Source organism: Astyanax mexicanus, chromosome 3 (assembly GCF_023375975.1).
Source record: "Astyanax mexicanus isolate ESR-SI-001 chromosome 3, AstMex3_surface, whole genome shotgun sequence".
In the NCBI taxonomy this organism is placed as follows: Eukaryota; Metazoa; Chordata; class Actinopteri; order Characiformes; family Acestrorhamphidae; genus Astyanax; species Astyanax mexicanus.
In genome coordinates this window covers 53891751-53917839 of record NC_064410.1, presented here as the reverse complement: position 1 = coordinate 53917839, position 26089 = coordinate 53891751, and the positions used below count along the sequence as shown (strand labels likewise).

General features: G+C 39.1%; 1 protein-coding gene across 3 annotated transcripts in view; it reads right to left on the bottom strand.

Annotated features, from left to right (window-relative positions):
- The window catches only part of cacna1ha (calcium channel, voltage-dependent, T type, alpha 1H subunit a), an 87445-nt gene that overhangs the window by 51640 nt on the left and 9716 nt on the right, over positions 1 to 26089 (bottom strand). For all 3 annotated transcript variants that reach the window (XM_022683350.2, XM_022683349.2, XM_007247849.4), the window contains exons 4-8: positions 19764 to 19923; positions 15663 to 15960; positions 8774 to 8866; positions 7275 to 8052; positions 4056 to 4411 (exon numbers count right to left, since the gene is read on the bottom strand). In XM_022683350.2, the coding sequence (XP_022539071.2) occupies positions 4056 to 4411; positions 7275 to 8052; positions 8774 to 8866; positions 15663 to 15960; positions 19764 to 19923 (1685 nt within the window). The remainder of the gene's footprint in view (positions 1 to 4055; positions 4412 to 7274; positions 8053 to 8773; positions 8867 to 15662; positions 15961 to 19763; positions 19924 to 26089) is intronic.

The following is a 26089-nucleotide window of genomic DNA, read 5'->3' as shown; positions in this document are numbered from 1 at the left end:
TAAGAGCAGTAATAGCGATCATAAACAGATATCTTACAGACAGAGACGTGCCAACAAAGACTAGCCTGACTAAGATAAGCCAGATGAGATAGATGATGTGTATGCTGTAATAAGCCCAGGCTCTGTTCACTGTCTGCAGTGCTCATAAAACTCGCTTGCGCACAACGTCCGTGACATTTGGCATCCAGGAAGAGTGCAGTCATACTTATTCTATTACGCCCATATCCACTAGTGATCAGCACGGCCACTTCCCCTCGCCTCCCCTCGCCTCGCTCGCTGTGCAAACAAACAAGTCGTTCATTATCAAACCCAGACGACCGTTAGCCCACTGCTTCAGCGCACATCCGAACAATCCAGTGTGGACTCAGGCTTTAAAGGGCCGAGCGTCTGTGCTGTGACGTTGATTGATCCACTCGCTGGCGCTGTGTAAATACGATTAACCGACTGATTGACTCCGGAGAGCTGGGACTGTGCCGAGCGGCCATCCTTTCACCCGCCCTCGCACAGAGCAGAGGCCAGGCCTATAGAGATCAATCCTCTATAAACGACTACAACACATGCTGTCCTGTAGAAACTGTGCAATCCTGAGTTTACCACTGGGAAAACTCACAGCGTTCGCACCAGTTTAGAGTTCAATTCAGTATCTGGAGAAGCATTACAGACACATTTGTAAATTTAACCCTCCTGTTACGCTAATTTATCTGGAACGGCAATGGTGTTCCGGGTCAATTTGACCTGATGCATGTTTAATTATCCAAAAGATGTCTGGAACCCCCAAAAATCCAATCAAGAAGTGAATAGTTAATTACTAATTATTCATAGCATCTGCACCTCTGCACATGTGTGTGTGTTATTGGGGTGAAATATGTCTCACAGTTGTAAAGAAAAAGTACTCTGACCTTTCTGACACCTTTTTACCTTTAATTTGACTATATTCGAACAGTATCTATGTGAAATAAACAAGCAGGCGATAGATACATATATGTGAGATGAACTATTTTCATATTATATGTTGATTACACTAATTAAGGCAATCAAAAGAAGTTTCATACTAGGGGTGGGCGATATAGCCAAAGCTCTCTGGAAAAAAATAAGAGACCACTTCAGTTTCTGAATCAGTTTCTCTGATTTTGCTATTCATAGGTATATGTTTGATTAAAACGAACATTGTTGTTTTATGCCATAAACTACAGACAACATTCATCCCAAATTCCAAATAAAAATATTGTCATTTAAAGCATCTATTTGCAGAAAATGAGAAATGGCTGAAATAACAAAAAAGATGCAGAGCTTTTAGACCTCAAATAATGCAAAGAAAACAAGTTTTAAGTCTTTAAGTTTTAAGAGTTCAGAATCAATATTTGTTGGAATAACCCTGGTTTTTAATCACAGTTTTCATGCATCTTGGCATGTTCTCCTCCACCAGTCTTACACACTGCTTTTGGGTAACTTTATGCCTTTACTCCTGGTGCAAAAATTCAAGTAGTTCATCTTGGTTTAATGGCTTGAGATCATCCAACTTCCTCTTGATTATATTCCAGATGTTTTCTATTTGGTAAAATCAAGGTAAACCATCATTAAATGGTCTCTTATTTTTTTCAGAGCTGTATGTGCCCATGCAATGACTCATAGGGGACAGTGCATATTTAAAGCAGTCCTATATAAACTACACAAGACACCAAACGAGAGACTTTACAGCATGTTATTACATCCTGACAGTTATTATACTGAAGACTTCCTCAGAGCAACTCAGCACCTCATCCCTCCCACTATGATTAGCAGTGGGGTAAATTCCTCTATATAAGTAAGCTTTTAAAGCACGACTCAGAGCAATATCACAGTTTAGCTTCCACGTGCCAACTAATTACTCCCATGTTTAGTTTATGACTCCTGTTTAATGTTGCTAATTTGGCTACTGAACAGAGGGTTTTAAAAAAGCTTCAAACAGGGCCAGTTTCCCAGACAGGGATTAAACCAGGTCTTGCATTAATTTGCAAAGCCAATGATGAATCACTATTGGAAAAGCTATTTAGTCTAGGTTTAGGCTTAATCTGAGCCTGGGGAAGTGGCCCGCTGAGTACATTTTCAAGTTGTATCCATTAGTTTTAAAGATGAGTGTGCTGTTTCAGGTATTCTTCAGTAGTAAATTACCCAAAGCAGGTGCACCCAAAAAAACATCATCAAAAACAATTACTGTATGCTATAATAATACTCTTATTATGAAATGTATTTTTATAAATTAATGACTTTAAACTAAACTTCCAAAAAGAGTTAAAGGTGTTTAATGTTTCATTCTGTTCACGACAAAAACAAAAATAATAAATTGCCTAATGCCAGATACGGACTAGAGATATATATGATAGAACTTCAAGCCAATATTTCAGGATGAGCTGGGATGAGGTAGTGATCTTTCAACATCCTGACCTCATTAATGCAATCAAATCCTAACAGCAATGCTTCCAAACCTACAGTCCTAATTATATGGTACTCAGATGTCACTGTCACACAGAAACTCTATGAAATATTATATTTTTAAATTAAATATCAGTATTAAATATCATTATATGTCATGCTTATTATTATACTTAACACAGAAAGCTTTAAAAGAAAATACAATTATTTTTTGAATACCAAATAATTCTGAAGAATTTCTTTTGTCCATTATGATGAAATTCAAAAGAGAGTTTTAGAAACGTTTAAATTCTAATCACCATCAAAAAGCCTGTAATTGTTTTAAATTAGTTTTTTTATGAGTTTATATTTTTCTTATTATTTTAAATTTTTAAAGGTAAACTTTATTTTTCAGGTTTTGCCCATATGATTGTGTACTATGATGGAAAACTATGACAGTTTTCCTAAAAATCTATTTGTACATGTAAAAATAATGTAATATATCAGACCACAACCTCTGTATAGTGATGTATTATATCACCATGTTCTTGCCAATACAATCCTACATTGCCTACTGTAACCTAACAACATTAATTATGGGATATGATTATGGTTATGATCTAAAATCATTAGATTTTAGATCATATTAATGTTACAAAAATCTATATATATTACATCTGCATGGATGTACATAATCCTATACAACCTGCACAATATTTCCAAACCAGTCATTCATCCACAATTTCTCCAGGTTTGAACACCACAATTTCTATGTTATACAACTTCTTGGGGCTTTAATAACAGTACGAACAAAAAATAGCACTGTCTGAAGTGTCTTGTCAAATCCACAGCAATAACTCCAAAATCACAATCTAAAAGCTGTTTATCATATATATATATATATATATATATATATGTTTATGATATTTCTAGGATAACATTCTCTTAACATCAGAGGAATATAGGAAAACGCCAAGACCAGTCACTCCACTTCATCCATTCCTCTCTGTGTGCTGATGAACAGAACTGAGCTCTACACTTTAGAGACAAACAGCAACAGCAAATTGCGAGCTGTAACTGGGTTATGGGATGTCCAACATCCGCACCAGTCTGCCCCCTCGGGAACTTGATCAGATCAGCGAGTCACAGGCTTCTGCCTGATATTACGGGTACAGAGATCCCCGCTCCCTGGCAGCGAGGCCCGGGCACAGCGAGAGGAGGTGCAGTGTGAGGCAGTGCAGCACTGCGCACAGTTACATAACCAGCCAGTCTGTTAGCCCAATAAGGCCATGGAGCCCTCTGCACTGTTTATGAATGAAAAAGAAATCACCGGCTAATCCCTTTGTGTACACCAGTCAGATATGGTACTTCTGAGGAGCGCATTGTTCAGCCCTCGATACAAGCCAGACGCTGGCCACATGCTTCCAATTCACTCCTGAAGAAAATGCTCTTTGTTCCCCTGACTGTCTTTCCCCCTTTTCCCCCTGCAACCACCGCCGCTAAAGTAATCTGACTGCTATCTCTGGCTCTTACTTTAACAACAGCAGATGTAAAACAGATGAATGGGAGGCTTGTAAAATGAGCTCAGGATCCCTCATGAGGAATTCCAGAGTGCTGGCCACCAGCAAGCAGGAAGAAGCTGAAGAACCCACGCTGGCACTCACCTGCTCATGGTGCTCGATTCCCATGCTCAAGGTGTTGATGAGGATGGCGATCATAATCCCCCTGTTGAAGTACTTGCTATCCACTATGCGCTTCATCCTGTCCCTGAAGTCCTCCCAGTAGCGAGCCATGTGGATACGCTCACACAGTCTCTTTTGGTGGTGTAACCTGGAGGGTTTGAACTCCACTCCATGAGAAAACTCGTGCACCACCTCCCCCTCCGACCGGGAGCACTCAGACTCGGCCAGCTCCAGGTCCATGTTCTCCAGTGTCCGGGCACAGTACGGGCAACCCAGCACCTCGAAGAGCAGCGCCGTGGGCACCATGCCCTTCATCTGCAACAGCAAGCGACCATGACCTGCAGAAAAAAAACATTACAATCTGTCAAATGGCTTAGACTCATAATGATGAAAAAGATAAATACAAGCCTATGAAGGTAATCAACAATGACAAAGACAATGATGAGAAAGACAACAATGACAAAGACAATGATAACAAAAATAAAAATTATGACACTAACAATTAGGGCTGCACGATATATCGTTTAAGCATCGTCATCACAATGTGCACATGCGCAATAGTCACTTAAAACAATTTAATCAAACACGTCATATTGCAATGTTTTGATTCTTGACACAAGAAGTACATACACAGCACAGTCTCTGTGTCTGTGTGAGTGACAGGCTGCTGCTGCCTGCGCGAGAAGCGCGAGGGCGAGCAGGAGCAGGAGTAAACACGAGGTAACCGCATTGCCTCCATCCACATGGATGGGCATGTGCTTGTAAACACACGTGTCGAAAGCTGTGCACCTCAGTCTAGCGCCGCAGATATTTCCAGTTACAGCTGAATTATGCTTTTAATCCCAGAAAAACACTCTTAATTACCTTTTAAAAAGCCATTTATATGCCTGATTAAAGGGCCAGTTACTATTGTTTTGCTGTTTTCCTCAGGTTTTGAGTGCTGACGCTGACTCAGCTTTTGAGGGCGGGGCTGGTGATGTCACGGGCCCTGCATTGTTTAATATCACAATATATATCGCAAAAAAAGAACATTTGCAATGTAACATTTTTCCAATATCGTGCAGCCCTACTACAAACAACAACAAAGATGACAACAATAACAAAGACTACAATGATAAAGACGATGATGACAAAGACAACAATGACAAAGTCACTGATAATGATAAAAACAATCACAGTGACAACAAAAACAACAATAACAATGACAATGACAACAATGACAAACACAACGATAAAGACAATAACAATAATAAAGCTGACAACAATGAAGACAAACAATAACAACCACAATGACAACAGTGGAAACAATGACAACAATGACTAAGACAATAAAAACGACAATGAAAACGAAAAGCAATTATGACCGTGATGACAACATCGGCAACAAAACAACAATAATGACAAGGACACTAATAATGATAATGACAATGATGACAACAAATATGACAAGAATGACATCAATCATACCGATAATGACAGTGATGATAATCATGACAAATTGCAACGATCACTGTTCCGCCCAGAAAGCAGAGAGGGTTAACAATCTTGCTCAAATCTACTGCTGGTTGATATGAACATGGTCTGAATAGAAAACTAGACACATGTGAAAGGTGTTCTGCTTGATATTCAGTAACGCTCCTGCTAGATTACTGATGCGTCCTGCTTTCAACTGTTAGGATTTTTGCGCTGTAACTCCACTGTGACTTAATCATCCACCCTATTAAGTCCATTTGGCTTAAACCACAAATGTGTTCAAATGATTCATGACCACATGGCATCAAAACCAACCTCAGGTTTATTTTAAATGCTCTCTGTTTAGGGAAATAAACAGGTGTTGATTACAGTCAAATTAAGCCAAGGAAACAAATTACACATGTGAGCTCCTCCAGGCACCGAGTCTGGCAGCCATGCACAGACGATCAGTGATGAAGAACACAACCCTGGCAGCACTCTATTCCTTCCCCCGTGCCTCTGTTTAAAGCCTTTCATCTCATGGCCTCATAATAAAACTACCACCTATTTCGAGCATCCTGGGGTCTGTCCTTTTTCTTCATTTTAATGTTGTTGGGAAACACTTAATCATACAGCACCGCCCTCCTGAGCTGAAGTGTAGGTGACTCAGGAACTTCATAAGCAGTAAGCAGAAATTACTGTAGACAGAGGCTGTGGATTTGAGGTATACATTATAAACAGAAGTGGCCAATATGATGATATGTTATCAAATCATGATTAATTTTCTTACCATATTGACAATATACCTGCTACTGTGCACCACACAGCAATATGGGTACAACAGTTTAAATGATACTGATTATTTCTGTATCTACTGTAACTGTAGATTAACCAATATTTAGAAATATACTGATCTATTTGCAGCTATTTCTTTGTAAAACATAACAGACATTGTTTTTTGGGGTGGAAATGGTTAAGTAGCCAAAGGGATCACACACAGGACCCTATTTTAGTGATCTATAGGAGAGACAGATGTCAACTGTACACCAGTCAACTGTGATTTAGTGCACGTGGTATCGCAGCGATTGAAAAAGTCCACCTTGTGTGGTGTGAAATGCATGAAAGACAAAAGTACTAATTTTCTTAATTAGTCATGGTTGTGTTTTGAGCATAACGTGCTATAAACCAATCAGCTATCTGTCTACACACCAATCAATGTCAAGTTTAGAGAAACATAATCTATGTAGATGATGATGATAGGATGCAGCAAAGTTCTTACTAACTGGATCAAATGTACTTGTATGTACTGATTTTTAGTTTAGGCTTAAGTCCAGATTTTAAGGTATGACAACTGAAAGAACTCTGAAACTAAAACTACCTTCAGGTGACCTCTTCCAGGAGCAAATGTGATGAATAATGCTCAGCCGAAGCAACCTAAATCTTTAAACTTCATGTGCTCCCAGGAGATAATGATGAAATACTACTTAGCATTAGAGCATGCCTCTTGAATCAGCTTATCCTTCGGAGGAAGAATGAGCTTGAGTTCCTGTCCTGTGAAATCTTTGGGAGCAAAGTATCGCTAACTTATCTACTTATCTACACTCACCGATGCCTCAGCCCTCTAAGGATCCTGTTAATGACTTTAACATTTGAGGCATGGATTTTCTGTCACATCTACAAAGCGCTGTTCCAGCTTTGTGAACTAACTGTGGTATGGTGAGGTGAGGAGGTGACAGAAAGGGCTCTTACTGTGGTCTCCTGTGAGCTGCTGGAGTTTTTCCAAGGGATCCGTCACGTCTGTTGTGCCGTTGTTGGATTCGTCCCTCCCTTTGGCCGTGGGGTTTCTGCCTGTGTAGCTGCAAATGAAGGATGGCAGAATGGTGGGATAGTTCATGCCCCCATTAAGCCTCCCTAGTGAAGACACACCAGCTGTGGTTCCTGTGCAAACCTGCGGGGCCTCGTGAAAGTCACCTTGAAAGATGCTGTGCACCGACTGGATGCCGGGTGAAAGATCCTGCCCGGCGTTTAGCCGCGAGGGCACTGTGAACTGCGTCCCTGGAGTGATGAACCTCATCTCCAGAGCCTCGCTGCTGCCTGTGGTGGCCTGCGGGCTGGGGAGGCCATTGCTGAGGTGACAGTGGTGGTGCTGGTGGTGCTGAATGAGGTTATGGATGGAGTGTGCCCAGTGATTTCTGCTCCTCTGCCTGCTGTGCCCGTTTGCGCCACCCACCCCAGCACCGCCTACCCCAGCCAGGCTACTGTTGGGGTTGATTTTCTTCCGGCGCTTGCTCTGCCAGCCGTGGTAGAGTCTGGACGTCCGGCGCTTCACCTTGCGGTACAGGTGGCTGATGTACCTGAGCATCTCCTCGTAGCAGCTGCCGGGCTCCGAGTAGCTGGCCAGCGTGCTGTCGTTGGACTGGTAGCACACGCGCTGGTCCTTCATCAACTTGTTCACTCGTTGCTTCGTCTCCGAGAACTGGGTTGCAATTACAACCAGGCACAGGTTGATCATGAAGAAAGAGCCCACCTGCAGCAGAGGAAAAAAGAACATATTAAGATATACAGCTCTGGAAACAATTAAGAGACCACGTCAGTTTTTAAATCTGTTTCTCTGATTTTGCTATTTATAGGTATACGTTTGAGTAAAATCTACATTGTTATTTTATTCTATAAACTTCGGACAACATTTCTCCCAAATAACAAATGAAAAACTTGTCATTTACAGCATTTATTTGCAGAAAATGAGAAATGGCTGAAATAACCAAAAATATTCAGAGCTTTTAGACCTCAAATAATGCAAAAAAACAAAAAAAAAGTTCATATTCATAAGTTCATAAGTTTTAAGAATTCAGAAATCAATATTTGGTGGAATAAACCTGTTTTTAATCACAGTTTTCATGCATCTTGGCATGTTCTTCTCCACCAGTCTTACACACTGCTTTTGAATAACTTTATGCCACTCCTGGTGCAAAAATTCAAGCAGTTCAGCTTGGTTTGATGGCTTGTGATCATCTATCTTCCTCTTGATTATATTCCAGATGTAAAATCAAATAAACTTTTTCCAAAGCTTTAGGTAAGTGATTACAATATTACAAAAGGACAAAATTATTTGGGAATTGCCTGAATATAAAATAAGACATGGAAACATACAGGTTCTGTGTGGCATTTGTGGCACATTTGCTTGCTGATGTTGCAGTGCATTAACACAAAATTAGCATAAGGGTTATAACAGAAAGAAACATACTTACTATAATAAGCAATATAAAATATATAAAATTGTAAAAGGAGTGGGCATCCATAACGTAATACATGATGTCCACCCATCCCTCCAGTGTGATAACCTGTGAAAAAAAAGAGAAAAAGAGAAAGAATGTCAGATATTCAGATATTAAATAACGATTAGAGCAATCAGATAATCTACAGTCAGAAACATTCGTACCTGACAGTAAACTCATTATCATAATGCTCTCATTTAAAAAAGCTGGGTGTGATCACAGTCTGCAGCCTGACAGATCTGTTCTCTCCTCACGGCTGTATCTGTTTTATTTCTGACTATCTAATCCACCTCAAACATTATTCCACTTTTTTTGGGAAAAGATCATCTGGGGACTAAAAAGCCTGGCAAGTCTTTCATGTAGTTTTCCTCTGGGGTTTCTTCAGATGAGGATATGATGGGAAAAAACATGAAAGGACAAAAGCTCTGAGGTGGAATGCTAATAATAAAAAGATGGAGCTACTGGGACACTGAAGTCTCTTACATTAGTCAGATATTTTGCTAAAAGTCCACTACTGGAGGAGAAAACAGCATCAAAACAACACTACGCCATATTTAACACAGAACATTTTACGCAGTTCATACTAACGTCACTCTGATACACAATTTAACAGTGCAAAAATATATGGACATGTACTGTAATGCGGACCCATTTCGATCTGATTAATACACACTCTGAACTGAGAGCTGTAGCTGTTTGCCAACTACTGATGTGTAGTAACTATTTAATAGTGTTGTGATCTTGGGTATTACATTTAGTGAATAGCTCAGAAATGGATGCATCAAGTATAAACAACCTTAGGGCCCTATTTTAGAGATGTGTAGCACATAGGTCAAACGCCTTGCACAGTGCGAAACTCACAAAAAGCATGAAGTAATTCTCTTAATTAATCATGGGTGTGTTCTGGGCATGAAATCTTCAGAGTGTCACTTGTCACTTGACAAGCAACACACCAGAAATTTACCTGAACACACCTCACTTCCAGACCACCACACCCATCACTGTAGATATATTTCTAAACTCTGATGCTATGAGGCAGGAAAATAGAAAGTTGACGTGCTGTAAGATAGCAAAGAGCATTACGGAGCGCCTTCCAAAGGGTGTACAACAGGGCCCATTGTGTTCACAGTGGTGTGTGTGGAGTTTTGATTGACAGTCTCAAGTGAAAGTATAACACAGATAAAAAGAGCATTGGAAGTGAATTGGGCTTCAAAAGTTAATAGCCAAATCCATTAAATATGCCTGGCGAAAAATACAGCACATGCTGTCATTTACAGTGACCAAACAACAGAAGTACATCTTTGTGGAGCATTTAAAGACTTTTAGCCTTTGAAAATGTATTTATTTAAATTTTGTCCACATCTTTGTATCTGTTAATGGCCAAGCACTCCTGGGTTTCCTCCACTGATGCTGTTTTATTCAATGAGCCATTACTTCAGGTCTAATAGACCACTTCCCGAGGGTTGCAGGCCTTTTAAGTGCATAGAAAATTTCCTGGCAAGATGTAAATTGAGGAGAGTTAAAATGCAATCAGTACACGATCACCATCACATTGTACTGGGCACAGCCAATGGCCAAATCACAGGGATGTCCAGGGCACTTCTAGGCATCGCAATCTATGTTTTTTTTTTTCCAAAATTATCCTGAATAAATGGTTCTGGGTTTTTTTGGGGGAGAGGCTCATTACTGCTGGTTTATTTTCACACACAAGAACACATTCCGAGCTGTGGATTGATTGCGCATTTTCATGCGTCACTATTTAGCGTGCAGTTTCACAAAAGCTTACGCTGTTTACTGCTTTTTATTATTTAATTTGGATAAAACACTCTTAAAAAATGTTTAATTTTGGCCTGCTTGGCATTTCACCATGCAGGAGCTCTTCCAAACAAGCAGCTGTTCCCTAATAAAAAGGTATTTATCCATGTAGGTCATCATGAGAAGAGTGTTTATCACCATACTGTCAGTACCAGCACTCACTCCACAGAGCTGAGCTTTAATTAGTCAGTTCAGTATATTAATCTGTATTTTTACAGAGCGATTTCCCTCCAAAAACGACAGACATGCTATTTATCAACATAATAGGCAGATTTTGATTTTAAAGTTAACATGTCTGTAGCTACATATTTTAGGTAAAATTTTCCATAAATGGTATGTCTATAAAACAATGTTCAGCACAATGAACGCACTCATCTCACACCATAATGCATTCATAATGCACTGTAGTGAAAATCATGAATCTGATTGGTTAGATTGTCCTACAGCTTTGCTAAAAGACTCATTACTACACCCTTCAAGAAATCAGTAAAAGGGGCACGCAGACATAAGGGGACAGCAGCCATTTAAAAAGCAGTTTTGATTGGTTAGTTGCGTTGTCAGCAACTGAAAAACGCAGATTAATGCTTTGTATTAGATCCTGTATTTGCTTTTTGGGGCACCTTTTTATCAATATATACTGTATATGTATATTGAATGTGTTGTGACTATGTTTATAGTCTTAAAGAGATGATATTCATATAAAGTGTTACCAATTATTCTTCTAAGTGATATAAAAGCTTATAAACCTTTAGCAAACAAATAAAGCTCTGTATTAGATCTTGTGTTTTTATTTGAGTTAATTTATTAAATATCTGCTCATAATTTACAACAACTATGATATATATTAATATAATGATTTACATTTACCTATTGTCAACCCTTCTCTGAAGGGTTAGAAGGGCCTTAGTGCACATCACTGCTTTTTTGGGTCCCTTTTTATCAATATATATATATACTTATTGAATGTGTTTTGAGTATGTTTATAGTCTTATAGAGACAATATTCATATAAAGTGTCACCAATTTTTCTTCCAAACGATATAAACACTTATAAACCTTTAGTAAACAAATAAAGCTCTGTATTAGATCCTGTTTTAGTTAATTTATTAAATACATGCTCATAATTTACAAGAACTATAATATATACTGTGGCGTGAGGAGGCGGGGGAGCCGTGGGTCTGCCCCACGCCGGAACGCACAGCTCTATCTGTCCCAGCTGGTCTGCATCAGGACTGATTAAACAGCCAGGGTGGACAGGTATAAAAATTCTGCCTCAGCCCGCACTCAAGGAGGACTTGACTGGGGAGCAGAGAGCTGAGGCCACACGGACCTTAAAAGAGACTTTAGGAAGAAAGAAACGCGACTTGAGCCCCACTGGGCTAACGTTATGTTTATTTAAGTTCTTTTGGGTGTGGTGGAGGGTGTTTAAAGTCAAATAAAGGTGTGGTTTGAGTTCATTTACTCCCTGTGTCTGTGTATCTCTGTGCTTCCTGCTACCGTGTCACAGTGGCCACGGCACTAACCCCAGGGGCCAGTCACAATATTAATATATTGATTTACATTCACCTATTTACATACACCTGTATCGCCTCTGTTTGACATAGTTCAGTCCAACACAATGACTGTCACTGTGACAGGTCCAGAATGCATTGTGCATTTTTGCTGGAGGACACACCTTCCAGAGGCTCACTGCTGCACAGACAATAGAGTGTGATTTTATGGGTTGTGGTGTTCACACAGGGTAAAGCAGTGTGTTTTGGCTGGCCTCGCCTCCACTGTTTGTAAGCTGAGTCCTCTCCTGCCACTTACTTAATGGAGGTCCAGTGGCGTGTGAAAGGAGTAACGGTTCTCTCATGTTCTCTTGTTTACACATGTGAAACGGTGTCAGTTACTCCTCCTAAATTACAGCGTGTCATGTCTTACCATTAACCCGGGGGAGAGAGCGAGCGGGAGCCTGACCCACCAAGCAAACCCAAACTAATGAGTGTGCCCTCTGAGCTGCAGGCTCTCATTACCGGCCGTCAGCGCGGCTCTTATTGTGCCATCGCCACATTCCTTAACGCACTCAACCCCGGGCGTGTCTGTGCATACTCAATCTCCTCAAGCACAGGCCTGAGCCTCGGCCCTGCGAGCCACCGCGATCATACAGGCCAGACTGGAAATGCTGAGGAATTTATACATGACCACTAGATATTCCTAGATATTCTGGGAAACATTTAAATGTCACTGACAGAGATGGACAATAGATCTCACTGATCTAATAAGAAAAGTGTAATCTTTGGAGAGTCGTGAGAGAGAATAGAGAACAGGACTATGATGACCAAACCCTCACATTTATTTAAGAGATGTTTAATCATTGGGAGCAGCTGGAGAGTGTCTAATCAGATACTGTCCTTTTTAGAAGAATAAAAAATATGTAGGAAATAAGAGATATGTTTTTTTATTTTGTAAATTAGTGATTAAGCATGAACATGAACGTGGTGTTTAATTCAGATGTGGTTTTATGTTTTTTGGATACAATCCGGGTTAGCACCCGAACATCCCTTTCAGACAGCTTCCTCTTACAGCGTCCACAGTTAATCCTGTTGGATGTGGTTGGTACTTTTTGGTGGTATGCTAACATTACCCTGGATACCGTGGTCTTTTGAACTCTGGTATGTCACCCATAATGCAGAGACTGAGGTCTGAGCAGAACTGTGCTCTTACTCTGCTAATTGATCCTTCACACTCTGCTCTTACTGGTGCAATGTGTAATTAATGAAGATTGGTCACCAGGCTGCTCCAATTTAGCCATGAAACCTCCCACACTAAAATGACAGGTGTTTCAGTTTCACTGTCCAAACCCTGTACTTAATAATTCCAGATCAGAAATAGGAATCAATCCAAAATCTGCATGTTTAAAAAAATAGACATAAAAACTAGATAAACATAAGGAAAATAAAGGGTTGAAGTACATTAACTGTTTAATTTTTATTCAGGAAAATACTGATTGTAAAATTTAAAAAAGTTCAGTAAAGAGCAAATTTTATTATTTTATTCATAAAATAGATTAATCAATTAAAAGATTTACTTAATCTTTTTAAATATTTTATATTACACTTACAATTATGCTTTTCAGTAATGTTCCTTATAAAACACGAAAGCTTTTTATGTAATCCTGAATTCCTCAGGATTTAGTGGTGTAATGTCAGGCAGAAAATTGAAAAAAATCCTGGTCTGTTAGGGGGTTAAAACCAATAAAAGTTTCTCAGCTTCTCTGATTGGTAAAAAAGTTTCATTTCAAACCATCCGTAATTCCAGCATGGTGTGTTTACACTGTCAATTCTATAAGCTGTGCCTTAAAGTTTCAACTCTTCATGATCACTTTACATACTGCAACAGTTTGTAATTATGGAATTATGGAATGCATTCATGTATTAGGAAATACATGAATGCATATTAATCTACCTACACAGAGGCCAGACTGTGGCCTTGTGCAACGCTGCAGTTTTTTACAGGCCAGATTTGAAATGCTAATGAATTACTTCAAGAAGAAAAGCAATATTCTGGGAAACATTTCAATTTCACTGATAAAGATGGACAATAAATCTCACTGATAAAAAAAAGAGGTGTAATTTTTGGAGAGTCGTGAGAGAGAGAAGAGAATTGAACCATGATGACTAAAACCTCACATTTACTCGAGAGATATTTAATCATTTGGAGTAGCTGAAGTGTGTTCAATCAGACACTCTCCTTTCTAGAAGAATAGAAAAAGCTGTAGAACTGAGCTGTAGAAAACTATTACCTTTAAACCTGATTATTAATCAGATGGATTAAATGTTTTCATACAGCAGGTAAAACCAACCCATCATGACTGATCATTTTGTCATATATTACGCAGATGTGTTACAGATGTGCCATTTGATTGGCAGCGTGAACAGCGCAATTTTAATCTGGGCCATGATACATCTCATCTCATTTATGTCTTTGTAACTCACTCTGTACAGCCAGATGAGAAATTATGTGACTTTTTTGTGTAGATGAAGTAAAAAAGGCAGAGAGTAGAGCGGGAAATGGATGAGAGTAGTGAGTGAGGGGTTCAATGTTGGGATAACAACCTCACAAAAGAGATAACAGACCATTTTTTGTGTGGTGCTTCTGGAAGAATTGTCACAAAATTCTCATAAACACTTCCCAGAAGAATTGAAGCTGTTATAAGTGTAAAGCAGGGGTCTGCAATTAAGTTTGGCCGTGGCCAGATTATTTTCAAGCCACAACTAAAAAAAAATCTGTTTTGGAAAATATAATGTAATGGGATGAAGTGCTACAGATGAGAAGCTCTTCAGCCCAGAGGGGTGTTGAACCTAATTGCAGAACAGTTCATCTCAAAGCAGGTAAACCCAAGAATAAAGGACAAAATAAATAAATAAGTACACCGCTCCTCACACGGGATTGAAACGTGTCATCAGGGTCACAGTCCAATGCACTATCACTGCCCATGCTAGTGAATTGGGACCTGACCGGGAAAAAAAATGCCCTTATAAAGAGATAGGGAGCCCAAGAATGGGTGGAATAACGAGAACAGGTGGAAACTAAAGTCATGCCAAGCGTGACAGAGAGACAGGGGAGGAATGTAAACAAAAGCTCACCAGAGATACTTTTTTTTTTTTTTTATTATTGTTCATTATGTTTCAAACAACCTCAAAGGCCAGATGTTTCATGCTTGCGGGGGTCAAATCTGGCCCACGGACCGCCTATTGCCGACCCCTGTTGTAAAGGGTGAGCTCCTATTAAGAGGTAATGAAGTAAAGAGCCTTATTTGCTTCTGTGATGCCAAAGTAAATAAAACCGAAACTTATAGTGAAGCACTGCTCTTTTGTGCATTAGCGTCATTTTAGGAGTATGAACTAATATACTGTAGGCCACATTAAACAGATAGTGTGAACAGCTTATAAAACATAGGATATATTGAGATTTGGATTTGGGACACTTTTACCTGCTGTATGAAAGTAGGCTTCCGAGAGGCTTCATGCATTCAGTAACCATCAACAGATCAAAGAGGGACGTACCTGGAATATAGCGATCCAAGCATACCCAATATTATCAAAGTTCACAGCCCCTTTGTGAGGGTTTAAATCCCCAGGTCGACACTGGTTGTAGTACTGGTTCCAGTTCACGCAGCTGTTGGGGTCGGAGTATGTGTAGTGTGAGAAGGAGGCGTTGAGCGTGCAATTAAACCCATTCTCCATGAGCGGAGGCACGTTGCGGCAGCGCCGCATGCCGTTCTCCTTCTCAGAAGAGCAGATGAATGGGTTGTCCTCGCCGTCCTCGTCCATATAGTACTGACTCATGGACAGATTATATATGCTGTAGAGAAAAAGAGTCAAAAACACACATCACATGTGATATTTGGAGGTGATAGGTGGGTTTGCTACAGCTATAAGTAAATGATCTGATCAGGAAAACACTTCATATCTCCATTTATACCATTTTTTCACATTCACTTGTTCTTTACATTGTGTCAAAATTCCATATTGAATGAATCAATATAAGTGCTTAAAACTGATGTCTGTAAGTAATTGCACAGTTCATGTGGAAGAATCATTTTAAACTGGGCGGGTGTGATGCGGTCTCCTTCCAGAGCGGATGAATTCGATTCCATGTTCAGAGAGAGAGAGAGAGAGAGAGAGAGAGAGAGAGAGAGAGAGAGAGAGAGAAAGAGCACGCTCAGTCAGAAAATTCACTTCTTTGTTTCTTTGGTTTTACTATGAGTGAATGGGCTACTGAAGTGTGAGTTTCCTGTTCTGAAGTCTCCACTGCTCCACCAGCCGCTCGCGTTCAGTAAAACTGAGCCGGATCCTCTTTTAGAAGCTGTACGTGTGACGAAAGTACGTAAAGACGCGTGACGTGGCCAGAAGCACTCCCAGGAAAAGCAACCAGACACCCTAGTTTTTAGAATGAATATATTAGGTTAAGCAGGGATGGTCGTTCCAGCACACCGGTACCATTAAACACAACATTTTATCCCTTCTACACTTAGACATGCTTCTGCCTTCAGCTTAGAAACAAAATAATACAGACTGCCACTTTAAATATGACTTGAAAAAAAAATTTTTTACATTGACTTTTATTGTTAATCTTTTTTTTCTATTTACTGTAAATTTGCCATTTTAGATTTTTTTGCTTAATGAACATTTCCAGTATATCCAACAATTAAATTTATTTTGCAGAATAAAAACTAATGTTTAAAAGTTTAGAATCAATTGTGATGTTTTTTTTATTATAGATTTTAAGCAACATAATAAATAGCAACACAACACAGTAAATACAGTAAATACAATATACAGTATATTTCTATATATATTTACAGTATTTGAAGTATCGGAGGAATTTTAAAATGATAAAAATATGCAATTATTTATTATCTATTTAAATTTACTTTCTGTCATATTTTATGTCAAACTTAATTTAATCAGCGCTTTTGATACAAACCATTCCAAATATACATACCAGTTATACAACTTTCACAGTCATTTTATAGACATTTAACATTGCTAACATTTAACATTTTAAATTATGTATTTTGTGATGCCACTATGCAAAATAATTTTACAGTGCAGACTCTAAACTGCATGGCTGTGGACCAGTGTCCAAGAAAGGACAGGATGATCATCTTTCTTCTGCCATTCTTCTGCAAAGCTTTACAGTGAGGGCACCTGTTAACTCACGTTAGTGTTCTCCTCCAAGCGTGTTGAGCTGCCTGTGGTTTACTGGCAGTTATAAAGAACTCTCATTTCATGCGACTGGATAAAAGCCCATGCTTGCTTATACATTTCAAGTAAAAATGTCTTTTATATGATAGAGAGAGAGAGAGCACTAGCTACTGTAGGGGGGGATTGGAAATTACTACAAGTGGGATAAAAAGCCTTTCTGGAGAATTCACAGTGGGTCATGCAGAACATTTCCTGTAGTGAGAAAGCCTATTCTAAAATCTCCAACTGTACACTACGTTTGTGGAAGGGAACTATAGATAATGTCTGGACCTGATTCTCATTTTTAAATACCGGTATGTGATCTGGCTTAATCCTAAGCAAGTCAGTTAGTCCAATGTACAAAATCAGAATGATGCAATGTTGTTTTATGAAATCTGACAGAACCAGTAATATGAAGCACGCTCTGCAGATAGAAAATCAGCCTAATAACACACTGGAATCATGTCTGAACTGAGACTGAGATGTGCTGGTGCAGGCTGGGGCAGTTAGACAGTAGGAGGAGAAGCCAGACAAAGAAAGCAGTTCACACCTCTGTGTGATTAAAGCAATGATGCAATGTCATGATGCAGTGGTTTTGCAATCATCTTACACAATCTCTCGTTAAAAATAGTTTTAGCTTTTAAAAAGCGAGCCTGTTAGCTAGATTGTGTCCTCAGCGACTCTAGCACAGCAGCTCGGAGTCTTTTTGGGGGAGTTTTCAGTGCCAAACGAGGGGCCGACGAACGACACCGCTGCCTTCTAATGATATCTGAATTACACGGACCACTGCGGAACACAGAGCGCTCGTTTGTTCCATTACATCAAAAAAATATGACTTAGAGGGCATGTGGTTTTTTCTGGTCAGGCTGAATTTTTTTTTTTTTTATACTAATGTTTTGAGCTGCCGTAGCGTTATTGAAGGTGTGTGCATCTCCGTGGCTCAGGGGATGCGGCTCGACAGTGATTTTACGCTGGGGTGCGATGTTCAGTTTACACGACTGTCAGCAGCTGAAATGCCATTGCTGCTGGCAACAGTTGACTGTCGCTTTGGATCACGTCCGAAGCCCTGACGTGCTCCCGGTGGAGAGACAGCGAGCAAGAGAGGGAGAGAGAAAGAGAGAGAGAGGAATGGAGGGAGAGAGGGAGGAAGGGACACAATGTTTGACTCAACTAGGGGGCAGGGGGGGCAACTGCCCTCCTGGTGCCCCTATGGTTAAAAAAGTATTGCCAAAGTCTATATGTCTATTATTATCAGTTCAGTAATGGCGGCGCTTGGAGCTGAAGCTCGCATTATAGGATCTAAACGGTGGCTTTTAATAAACTTCTTGTGCACTTTTTAAGTTATTAATGCCTAGTTTTAAATGTCAGGGCTCTCCGGATTTTAATAAGGAGGTGTGGAGCTACTTTGAGCCTGAATAACAGGGGAAAAAGTGATTTATTGGGGCAAAACATGCCCTGTTACTGTCATTGTACAGAGTGCTGGGCAAAAAGTACAAAACTACCGAATCTCAGAAAGCTGTAGGAGAGCGGTGGTGGGCTTTTTAACAAAGGTTAGTACTTTGTATCATGTTTTACTACACCAAAGACAATTTCACACCGGAGTTCTCCTTTAAACAGTGGCCAATTGGTGCCAATCACGAGGAGATGAACTGTATTTAATGGCACAGGACCCTGTAAATTGTTGTTAGTGATAACACCAAGTTTAAATAACTAATTCAAACACTGAAAAAAGGGTTTTGAGTGGCTTTGGTTTGGTTTTATAACAGATCAGAAACCTTTGCATCTAAACATAAATGCATAGCATTTTTTTTTCACCCATTTAAATGAGCTTTCCATAATTTTAACACTTAAAATTTAAGTTTTTTTCTGGGCTGGTGTAGAACTAATGTTTGCACAGTGCAACTTTATAAGTATATCTGACACCTTTTTTATTGGTTCCTGGCAACATCAATTTGTACACTGGACATGTCTTCTCCTTTTTTACTATATATATATATATATATATATATAAAAAGAGACCAATACGAGACCACTTAAAAGTGATGAATTTCTTTGATTTTACCAAATTAAAAAACTTGGAATATAATCAAGAGGAAGATGGATGATCACAAGCCATCAAACCTGCTTGAATTTTTGCACCAGGAGTAAAGACATAAAGTTATCCAAAAGCAGTGTGTAAGAAGAATGTTGTTCGTAGTTCATAGAATAAAAAATATTAATTTTACTCAAACATATATCTATAAATACCAAAATCAGAGAAACAGATTCAGAAAGTGAAGAAAATGAAGGGGCCTTCTGATTTTTTTCCAGAGCTGTATGTACAGAGAGAGAGAGTGTAGGTTAGAGGGAGAGTAGGAGAGAAGGTAGGAGAGAGAGCAGTGAGAGGACAGAGGACAGGAGAGAGAGAGAGACACTTACTCTGTAAAGTTCTCCTTCATGAAACACCTGTTCCTCAGAAGACCAGCCCACAGCTGCACCCCGACAATGCCGAATATAAAGAAGACAAAAAAGCACAGCAGGAGGACATTGCCTAACATAGGCAGAGTATCTAGGAGCAGAGTCACCAGTATCTTCATACCTGCGGAGACAAAGAAACAGACAGAAAGAGAGAAAAAAGAAATAAAAAGAGTCATTTCAGTGCCGGTGACTGAGCTCCCCACTGTTTAGCGCTTTGTGCAGCTTTGCAGAACACGGTTTTCATAAATTCCACAGAGGCAGATTTAAAATTATATCACTCGTTTCACACTGACAATTTTATATAATCAGGGTTTGGGCTCATTTTATACAACATCGTTTCATCTCATAGACGCTGCAGCTCGACTGTGATTAACTATGTTTTTCAGTGTTTCTGTTTTTCTGAGTTCTGCAGTTTTTCAACAGCAAACTTTCAAACAATTGGCAAAACCTCAAACCCTGCTGATCACATCCTGTATAACTAAAGAAAAGTTCCCTCTATGACTTAGTAAGATGTGGTAATGAGATAATTGAGTTGTGGTCACAAGTTAGTAAGGTGTAACAACAATATATTTATGTTGTGGCTACCAGTTAATAAGGAGTAGGAATGAGATCATTAAATTGTGGCCACATGTTAGAAAGCTATGGGAAATAAATAATTAAGTTGTAGCTACAAGTTAGTAAGGAGTAGGAATGAGATAATTAAATTGTGGCCACACGTTAGAAAGCTATGGGAAAGAGATAATTAAGTTGTAGCTACACATTATTGAGGAGTAGGAATGAGATAATTATGTTGTGGCCACAACTTAGAAAGCTGTGTGAATGATATAATTAAGTTGCGGGCAAACGTTTGTAAGATGTGAGAACGAGATAATTAAGCTGTGGTCACAAGTTAGTGAAATGTAGAATAAAGATAACTACATTGTAATCACAAATTAATAAGTAGTGCAAACAAGATAATTAAGCTGTGGGTACCAGTCAGTAGGGAGGAGGAATGAGCTAATTCAGTTGCGACCACAAGATAGAAAGCTGTGGGAATGAGATAATTAAGTTGCAGCCAAAAGTTAGTAAGGATTAGGAATGAGATAATTATGTAGTGGCCACAAGTTAGTATGGTGTAACAAAATGATAATTAAGTTGTGGTCACAAGTTAGTGAAATTTAGGAGCAAGATAATTAAATTGTAATCACAAATTCGTAAGTAGTGGGAAAAAGATAAGGTAATTAAGTTGTGGCTTCCAGTTTGTAAAGAGTATGAATGAGATAAATTATTTGAAGTTGAAATATAGTAAGATGTGGAAATGAGATACTTAAGTTGTGGACATAAGTTAGTGAAACGTAGGAGCAAGACAATAAAATTGTAATCACACATGTTGTGGCCACAAGTTATTAGGGCATGTGAGTTAACTCACACTTTAACACATATATTACAAATGGAAGCCTGGAACCTGCTGAAATTGAGTAAAACTCTGGCAATAAAATGAGCCCATGTTTAAAGACATGTTTTGTACTAAAGAAACACTGAAAGTTTAGAAGAATTCAGCGTATCTTATTCATTTTACTGCATTTGTATGCATTATAGTAATTACTAGGGGTGGGCGATATGGCTCTAAAATAATATCACAATATTTCAGGGTATTTTTGCGATAACGATATACTTGGTGATATAGGAAAACTAAAATAATTCATTCATTTCAGGAATATAGTATTAGAGTATAACAGTATAATCATAATGTGGCAAAATAAATGATATAGCATAAAATAATATAATGCAGCAAATAATATTGCAGAATATTTAGTGCATGCATATAAACTGCATACTAAAACAATTATACAATAAATACACCTAAAGCTTCACAGTTAATAATAGACTACTTTTAAGACAGAACAGCCCTATTATCACAATATGGATTTTTAATATCACAATATTTCTTTGTCACAATATATTGTATACGATATAATATTGCCCACCCCTAGTAATTACATTATAGTTACATATCTCATATACATATAATATTAATCTAGTAATTGTCTACATTTCTACATTTTATCAATATTTATATATCTGTATCAGCATCAGCAGAAATCTACATAATAAATATCAGAAATATCAGCTTCAGCCCACAGTTCCTGTATTAGTCATTAGTGCATCTCTACATCACATGTAATGATGCTTGTTAAAACAGTAATTTTATCTTCTGCACTGCAGTCTGACCACAGGGCCTCTCTGATTGTTACACTCAGGGACAGTTTCAGATTTCAGATCCACTGCTGCAGCACATTGCCATCAAGCCCTGCTGCAGGATAAAGGATAAAACTTACAAATGAGAAAGTCTGTAATTACCCTAAAACAAAGCTGTCCTCTTTATAAGTGCGGAAGTTCTGCTACAGTTACCAGCAAATGACTGGCTCTTAGAGTGGAGTTATGTGAGAACTGTTTTTTTTTCACTCAAGTGTAATTATTGGTTTGAGCCACCACTTCAGTACATGCTTTTCACATGCATTTCTGGACAAGCTGACAGAATCTAACATTAATATGCTTTGAAACATTTTGAAAGAATCATGCGTACTGTAAAGATTGATGCACCATTTTGCCTATTACAGTCAATGGAGTACCAAAATGACTTTGAAGCTGAATTGTTCACCCATCAAAAAAAGCAATAAACTAATGTGTTCCTGTATCAGTTCCATGGCGACAGGTATAGAAAAGCAGAAACTAGTCCTGCAGACTGTTTCTACAAACATTAGTAAAAGAATGCATTGCTCTCAGGAGCTCAGTGAACTCCAGCACTGTGTTACCATGATAAGATGCCTAGTCTTGAAATTTTCTCCTCACTACTAAATATTCCACAGCCAACTGTCAGTGATAGCATAGTGCACAGAGGAACCAACTTTCTGCAGAGTCACTACATCACTACACACCTTCAAACTTCATGTAGCTTCAGATTAGATAGAGAACAGTAGAGCAAACAGAGCTTCATGAAATGGTTTTCTATGCCTGAGCAGCTCAAATCCACCCAAGCCTTACATCAGCAAACATAATGCAGGTGAGCAGATACATTTGTAAATACAGCTCTCGAAAAAAAAATAAGAGACCACTTAAAAATGACAGGTTTCTTTGATTTTACCAACTTGAAAACCTCTGGAATATAATCAAGAGGAAGGTGGATGATCACAAGCCATCAAACCAAACTGAACTGCTTGAATTTTTGCACCAGGGGTAAAGGCAAAAAGTTATCCAAAAGCAGTGTGTAAGACTGGTGGAGGAGAACAGGCTAAGATGCATGAAAACTGTGATTAAAAAACAGGATTATTCCACCAAAAATTTATTTTTGAACTCTTAAAACTTGAATATGAACTTGTTTTATTTGCATTGTTCGAGGTCTGAAAGCTCTGCATCTTTTTTTTTTTTGTTATTTTAGCCATTTCCCATTTTCTGCAAATAAATGCTCTAAATGAAAATATTTGTATTTGCAATTTGGGAGAAATGTTGTCTGTAGTTTATAGAATAAAACAACAATGTTCATTTTACTCAAACATAAACTTATAAACAGCCTAATCAAAGAAACTGATTCAGAAACTGAAGTGGTCTCATAATTTGAAGGAGAGATATCGCAGGTCATTCCTCCCTGCTGCTGTAAGACTCTATAACAGCCACTGCACTCATTAGACAGGAGTTACAAATAGTTTTATCTGGTAAAAAAAATAATTATATTGTGTTTTGTACGTGCATTTTTTTTCTATTATTAATATGTTTACCACCATCATGTGCAATATGTTTAAGGTGCAATATTTTATAATTGATTTACTTATTATATTTTACTATTATTTATTTTGGGTTCCTATTTTATATATGGCTTGTATATTCATGCTACCTCCTTTGCTCTGTCCTCTGTGCTGCTGTAACACTGCTAATTTCCCTGTTGCAAGCTTAATAAAGGATTATCTTCTCTTATCTTAATTTTTTACAGAGCTGTATAGTGTCGAAACATGAAGCGACATCGAATTTTGTGTGTTCCTCAGCCCTATAGGGTTGAACTGCTGAATAAATGCATTCTATGGCACCTTTAAGGAACTGTGGCTGGCAAAGAAGGCGTGTGAAGAGCAAATTTTAGAGGAAGAGAGAACAAGTCATGTTATTGTGCTTCCAGACAGGAGCAAATCAAATTCAGAGAGGTGATTCTGGAGTTGTCAGGATGTATAAACTGCAGGAGGAAATCAGCAGCAGAAAATAGACTTCAAGAGAAGAACTAATGCCCTGTTACCCAAAGATAGACATTCCAGACCCATCCTAAATGGGCTCTTCCTGTCTGAAAGTGCCTGTGAGTTCTTAAAGCTCCTGAGGGCGAGTAGGCGGCAGATATCAGATGGTGCTCGGATTTTGATTTAGGTTGTAGAGTAGTAACTCTGCGCATGTAGTTACAAACTATCGATCCATCTTCGGTGAAAGAGAGCCTAATTTCAGGGAAGAGGCACTGGAAAGGTCAACCACCAGGAGTTAATGGATACTCCTCCACTTAGACTAATTGATGTCAAAACACTAACGAGGGAACGGAGCGAACAACACGCCGCATACCAGTCTGAGTGCCTGAATTAAAGCCAGAGAGCAGCACAACACGAGGACGAGACGACAGGAAAAAAATACCGCCTCTGCGCCGAGATGCATTCGACGGAAATACCTACTCTATCTGTGTGTGTGTGTGTGTGTGTGTGTACGGTAGATGTAATTCGGCTGAATGATGAGGAAAGGAGAGGGCCTTAAATGGACCTGTTTGAGTGGAGAGGGAACATCCTCTGTGTGGCCTGTCTTGGCCTCCCTCCCATGCCTCCCACATACAGCGACGTGAAGCCGTCTCAGAGGAGGCCCCAGCGCTCCGCAGCAGGGGTAATGAGCTCCCTGGAGGGAGGAGAGCTCTGTAACAGTGGAGTGGAGATAGATGAGGAGACCAGCTCACGCTCTCACACACCACTCACCAGGGCTTAGGAAGACATGGAGTCTTTTTGAGAAGATCAGCCACCAGATTTAAACCTGATGTGTGAATTAACCTACCGGTGTGAGGAGCTGACGAAAGGATGTAGGACAGTTCTTTGGTCCACTTACTAAACTAAGGGTGCTTTCACACCTGAAAGTCCGGACCGTGGTCCGAACCAAGGTTCATGTGTTTGCTACATTGTATATATTTGGTCCGCTTATTTTTGTTTTCACACTGCAGTTTAGGGAGCGCACCAAAGACCTTTGTGTGATACTCTTGTGTGATGCATTTTCCATAAAATTGAAGCTGATTTGCCAAACGAACGTCAGATAAGGAGGAAAACCGGTTATTTTTCTTCTTCTGCTGCCGTTGTTGAGGAACGCCTGCTCAGCTTCCTGCAATTGGTCGAAAGTTTGAACCATCCAGAAAAGCGCTTTCACACTGGAGGTGAACCGGACCAGAAGATCCGGACCGAGACCACCTCTCTTGGTCGGACCAAAATCTGGTCCTTTGGTCCGGACCGTGGTTCGCGGCCCCTTTCACACCTGCTACATTGGTTCGGACCAATCTGAAAAGTCCAAAAGTCCGGACCAAACGAGGCAGGTGTGAAAGCACCCTTAAGGGTGAAACCAAAACTAACTGGACCAAACGAACATTATATAATGTACCAAACACACAAACCCTGGTCTGGACTTTTAGGCGTGAAAAAAAAAACACCCCTACTCATAGTTACACCTCACCTATTGGACTATTGTACTATTGTATCTCCCCACATTCCACATTACATACTGTACAGGCCAAAAGTTTGGACACACCTTCTCATTCAATGCGTTTTCTTTATTTTCATGACTCACTGTTGAGACCAATATTGATCAAGTCTAATATTTTGTTCTTATTTCTTTAATTTGGTTTTCCTTATTTACTTTGAGGACTTAAAGAAGGTGTGAAAGTCTGATGATGGTTTAAGAAAAGTTGATGTAGATGTGAATCTTCTAAAAGATTCACAAACTTTTACGCACCACTGTTGCATTGTTGTACTTTATCTTCAGATCCTAATGTTTTGATTGGATAAAATAAAATATTATTTTCTCTTTGGTGTGTTTTTATACCATGACTGTTCTAAGAAAAATAGATAAAAACAACGAGTATATTGTCTTGCTTGCATATATTGTGTTCAATAAACCCCTATACTGTGATACATTACATATTGCATCACAGGGGTCTACAAGGACACTTTTACTCAGCGAAAGTTAAAATAAGCTGTGACTTAGGCATCCCCCCCCCCACTCAAGAATCCAGAATCGGTTCCCCTATCTGT